The sequence below is a fragment of the Papaver somniferum genome, chromosome 6 (assembly GCF_003573695.1).
Source record: "Papaver somniferum cultivar HN1 chromosome 6, ASM357369v1, whole genome shotgun sequence".
In the NCBI taxonomy this organism is placed as follows: domain Eukaryota; kingdom Viridiplantae; phylum Streptophyta; class Magnoliopsida; order Ranunculales; family Papaveraceae; genus Papaver; species Papaver somniferum.
Genome location: NC_039363.1, coordinates 36221859 through 36227580, shown reverse-complemented (window position 1 = coordinate 36227580; position 5722 = coordinate 36221859). Strand labels below are relative to the sequence as shown.

The following is a 5722-nucleotide window of genomic DNA, read 5'->3' as shown; positions in this document are numbered from 1 at the left end:
GTCAACCAAGCATTAATTTCAGGTGATTTTGTTGAATCTTACATCATTCATCATGTTTTCTGGAATTAATTGGTTTTAACTCAGGTTTTTTACTTCGTAAAATGGGATCTAAAACGAACTCTGAGCCTGATAATATTTCTTCAGTAGAAGAAATGAAAATTCCTTCGATTGAATTACCTGATGAACTATTTGAGAAAAGCTTAGATCCATGGCGTTTTCTTTAATTGATAGATTAAATTTACAGAAGATCAAATTTGTTGATGCTGCAATAATTCTTAGAAATCAATGGAAATTAATTGGGGAATGTAAGTTAATTCCATTAGGTAGAGGTTTCTTTACCATCAAATTGGATAATGCTACAAACCGTAATTACATCAAATCTCAAGTATGGGAAGTTACAGATCAAATCTTGAAGGTTAGAAATTGGGTGTATAATTTTCGACCTACCAGTAAAAGAACTTCTAATGCTTTTGTTTGGGTGAGATTTCCAGGTTTAGGTCTTGAATTCTGGAGTGAATCAATTCTGTTCAAAATTTGTAAAGAAATAGGAACTCCAATTAAAATTGATGAGGCAACAACTAAATATGATGTTGGATATTATGCAAATGTCTTGGTTGAGGTAGATTTTGCTTCTTCAGTTCCAAACAAAGTATGGATTGGGACTAAATATGGGGTTTTCTTTTCAAGAGGTTTCCATTCCAGATTGTCCAAAATACTGCAGTAGCTGCAAAATGGTAGGTCACTTTATCACAGAATGTAGAGTAGAAAAAGCAAAAAGGAATGAACTAATTCAGAAAACATAATTACTCCACAACAACCTAAGAGTTCCTCAGAAATTCTTCAGCAGCCTAAATCAAGTTCAACAAACAATTTGAATGCTTTATCTTCAGCAAGTGTCACTAGGTCATTGCCCTTTGATATTTGTGATACATCAGCAGATGACAATGAAGACCCTGTCATCCATACAATTCATGTTACTCCAACAGTTCCAGTTCATCAAATTATTCACACTGCTACTACTGGGAGATTCAGTCCTCTTGAATGTGTTCAAGAAAATATTCTTGAAGATATTGTGGTTAATGAAGATAAGACAGCAGATGTTGTAGAAACTCCTCAAATCAAATTTGTAGATGGAAAGACAGGGACAGTCTCTAATAAAACTGTTAAGGTTACTTCATGGTCAAAAGTGGTTGAAAACAAAGTGATTAATCCTACTTCTACTTCTTCCACTTCTCAACATTCTCCAGGTGCAGCTAAAGGTGGTAATCCAATTGTTACAAATAAGAAACATAATCTCAGACAAAATCATGGTAAGGGAGGTACCAAAAATCCTCCACTACCAAGATGAAGATCATATATTGGAATATTCGGGGCCTAAGAAGACCTAGGGCTCAGAATAAACTAAGGTCTTTGGTGAATCAATTTAACCCATCTCTAGTTTGGGTTGCAGAACCAAAAATTTCTTGTAGTGCTTCTTTTTGCAGTCAATTAAATCTCCCTGGAATGAAAAGTATGGTGATACATAATTCAACCTCATCTACAAAAGGTAATTTATGGTTATTATGGAATGTTTCTTTATCTACTCCTCAAGTTATTTCAATGTCTAGCCAAATAGTAACTGTCAGTATTGGTGAAGTATTAGTTTCTGGTGTTCATTCTCATGTTAAAAAGAGTCAAAGAAAGTTTCTATGGTCAGAGATGAAAATAATTAGTCAGCTACAAAAACCATGGGTTTTTTTAGGTGATTTTAATGCTATAATTTCACCTGAAGAGAAATTTGGTGGTAAATCTCCTAACAGAATTTCAATGATGGATTTTATTCATTGCCTTAATGAATGTAACTTAATTAAAGCTCCTAGTACAGGTCAGAAATACACTTGGTCCAATTGTCAACAAGGAACAAAAAGAATCCTATGTGTTCTAGATAGAGTTGTTTTCAATTCTTTATGGTTACAGAAGTATGGTGATTGGGGATATAAGGTTGGATATATGATAGTTTCAGATCATGCTCCTTTATTATGTGGTTGTGCAAGCATACCCAGACCAAAGAATGTTCCCTGGAAATTTCTGAAAATGTGGATTGATCATCCATCATTCTTAAGTGAAGTGAAGAAAGTATGGACTGAGAATATTATTGGTGATCCATCTTTTATTTTCATGCAGAAGCTAAAAAGGCTAAAAAAGTTCTTAAGTGAGTGGAATTGGAGTGTATTTGGTAATATTAATACAAAAATTAAGGAGGCAGAAGAGAAAGTTCAAAAAGCAATGAAGTTATCTGATCAAAATCCCTTAAATGAAGATCTTTTAGCCAACTTAGTAGCAGCACAAAATGAACATGCAACTAGAGAAATTCAAGCAAATACTCTTATGAGACTTAAATCAAGAGCAAACTGGATTAAAGATGGTTCTGCAAACACTGCATACTTCCATGCTAGAATGAAGATTAGACAAGGAAGAAATACAATTAGTGAACTAGAAGATGCAAATGGAAATATTATTAGTGATCAATCTCAAATTGCAGATACTTTAGTCAAGCATTTTCAACAAAAATTTGAAGCTCAAGATGTTGATGTTTCTGAAGAATTGCTTGATGTTATTCCCTCAGTTATTACATATGAAGACCAAGAAATGTTGGACTCAATTCCCACCACTGAAGAAATCAAGAAAATTGTTTTTCAAATGGACTCAGATAGTGCCCCTGGTCCAGACGGATTTCCTGGATCTTTTTATAAAAGTTGCTGGGATATAATTCAATTGGATTTAAAAGATGCCATACAATTTTGTTGGAGAAGAAGATTTATCCCCAAAGGCCTGAATTCAAATTTCTTAACCCTCATTCCTAAATGTGCGGGTGCTAAGAAAGCAAGTCAATATAGACCAATTGGATTGAGTAATGTATTATTCAAAATTTTCACAAAGATAATTTCTGTCAGAATGAATGGACTCATGGAGAAGTTAATTTCATCACAACAGGCTGCTTATGTTAAAGGAAGAAGCATTCAAGAACAAATACTTCTAGCTTCAGAGATGGTAAATGAAATGAGGAAAAAGAGAAGAGGCGGTAATGTGGCTTTTAAACTGGACATATCACAGGCTTATGATTCTGTAAGTTGGACTTTTCTTCTTAAAGTTATGCACAAATATGGATTTTCATCATCTTGGTGTGATTGGTTGTTAACCATGTTTAAATCTGCAAAATTATCAGTAATGGTCAATGGAGGACCATGTGGCTTTTTCTCAATGCATAGGGGTCTTAAGCAGGGTGATCCGTTATCCCCTATTTTATTTATTTTGATGGAAGATGTATTGAGTAGAAATATCACAAACTTGGTTGATACAGGGCAAATAACTCCAATGGTAGTTAGAAATGGAATATATCCAACACACTTATTTTTTGTTGATGATGTTTTCTTATTCTGTAATGGAGCTAAGAAGACTTTGTTATGTCTATTTAAGCTGATTGAAAAATATCAACATAGCTCTGGCCAGATGATTAACAAATCCAAAAGCAAGTGTTTCATTGATGGTACTAATTCAACCAGAAAGCAACAAATTAGCAGCATAGTTGGTATGGATATATCTAATTTTCCTGATAAGTATCTTGGTATCATTCTGGCTCCAGGAAGAGTAACTACAGAAATGGTCTGGCCAATAGTTCTTATGCTTCAGAGCAAACTTGCAGCTTGGAAAGGAAGATTATTATATTTTCATGATAGACTGATTCTTGTAAAAACAGTTTTGTGCAGCTACCCTCTTTACAATATGGAAGTTTATAAATGGCCATCTCCAGTTATTGAGATATGTGAAAAACTAATAAGGAACTTTCTATGGTCAGGTTATGGAGAGGTTAGAAAGTACAAAACTTTATCTTGGAAGAAGATCTGTGTGCCATATATTGAAGGTGGCTTGGGTATTAGAAGGCTAGAAATTCTTAACAAAATCTTGTTGATGAAAATGATGTGGAAATTGGTATACTCATCAGATGAATGGGCTCTGTTTTTTACAGCTAAGTTCAAAGATAAATATGGTATATGGTTTTCAAAATGGAAATTATCATCAGTAAGATCAGGTTTGCAATGGGCTTGGCTTACTTTACAAGAAGACATCTCTTGGAAGATTGGAAATGGTGCTAGCATATCAGTATGGTTTGATAACTGGTATGGATCATCCCCACTAATTAATGAAATTGGTTATACTGATTTTGTTCATAACAATATGCAGTTGAAAGTTCAGGACTTAATCATTAATGACCAATGGAATATACATCCTCAGTTGCAGCACTTGTTACAGATTGATAACTTGCCTCATATTCACAGTGGAAATGATTCCATAATATGGAACCTACATAGTAGTGGAATGTTTAATAATGCAAAGGCAGTGGAGAAAATAAGACACAAGGAAGACAAGGTAGATTGGTCTTCTTATATATGGAGGAAATCTTTGCACCCAACTATTGCCAGCAACATTTGGAAGCTTATACAAGGAGTTTATGTGAATGATGACATGAAAATAAAACAAGGATATGAAATGCCCTCTAGATGTTGTATATGCAAATCAGAGCAGGATTTTATGGAGCACACACTGTGGCTTTGTGAATTCAGTGTTCAGGTATGGAATTGGCTTGGCAATATGTTTCAATGTCCCAGACCATACTCTTTTTCAGAAGTTTTTTCTGCAGCTAAACAGCACAGTCTTATCATTGATGAAGTATGGATAATCTCTGCTTGTACTGTCATTAAGGAGTTGTGGTTTCAAAGAAACAGAGTTTTCTTTGAAGGAGGTGATGTTAATATTCATGGTTTCAAGCACAGAGTTATGAAGATTATTCAAGATCATGGTGTCAGAATAAAAGGGGTCAGGTGGAACAATGACTATGAAAACCAAATTCTTAGTCACTTTAAAATTGATTCTTAAGATTCCTTATTTCTTGTAATTTTTCTACTTTGTCTATTGTTTTATAGTAACTTTTGTATTCCTTTAGTTTGTCAATAAATGAAAAAAAGGGTGATTCAGCAAAAAAAAAAAAAAAAAAGGAGAATCCCGGATCGAAATAAATTGAGAATCTTTTAATTAAGGTTTTTAGTTTTATATGCTTTTAATTTTCAGCAATTAAAATGCATATCTTTAGAAAATAAAAATTGGTAATGTGCATTTACTAATTGGAGATTTTCTACTGAGATTTCAGTCAATGTTTGGACAGAGCATTTCCAGGAATTATGAAAACCGAATTTGGAAATATATTGCATATCTTGAGAATATTTTCGATTTGGAAATTCCTTGGTGTCCAAACTTCCTTGGTCTGTAAATATTGAAGTTTGCATTTCGAGCAAACTAATCCTCAGATCCAGCAAAACTACCTAGTTGTGTTGTTACTAGTGGAGCCGTCTATTCGGAGAGGAAAGTACCCTAATTAGGCGAAATCTCTTAAGACCGTTCGTTTTAAAGACTCTTTGGGATTGGGAAGCTCTATGAGTACCGTTGGTGGGAAACTAGATAATTGCAGTCTATTATTAGTTTTAGATTGATTTGGTTAACTAACGGTTGTTGAACTTTGATTGCACCTAGTTTGCTTATGCTTGAGAATCTTCTCTTCTGATATAAGATTCACTCAAACTAGATCGAAGTTTCGACGGGGATCTTTAGACTGTTTATAGATCTAAAGACATCTTGTGATAATCCTTTGTTAACACACTCCATTCTGTGTGTGATTAATCACAAAAGA

At 33.9% G+C, this 5722-nt stretch overlaps 1 protein-coding gene across 1 annotated transcript; it reads left to right on the top strand.

The window, feature by feature from the left end:
* Positions 1-208: 208 nt before the first annotated feature.
* On the top strand, positions 209-1348 carry LOC113290735. Its single transcript, XM_026540319.1, has 2 exons — positions 209-689; positions 795-1348. Exons 1-2 carry the CDS (start codon positions 209-211, stop codon positions 1346-1348), a joined length of 1035 nt encoding a protein of 344 aa, XP_026396104.1.
* Positions 1349-5722: the final 4374 nt, after the last annotated feature.

Coding starts and splice junctions, on each gene's coding strand:
- LOC113290735 (XM_026540319.1), top strand. CDS start 209: ATGGCGTTTTCTTTAATTGATAGATTAAATTTACAGAAGATCAAATTT. Junction 690..794: donor TGGGGTTTTCTTTTCAAGAG/GTTTCCATTCCA, acceptor GAACTAATTCAG/AAAACATAATTACTCCACAA.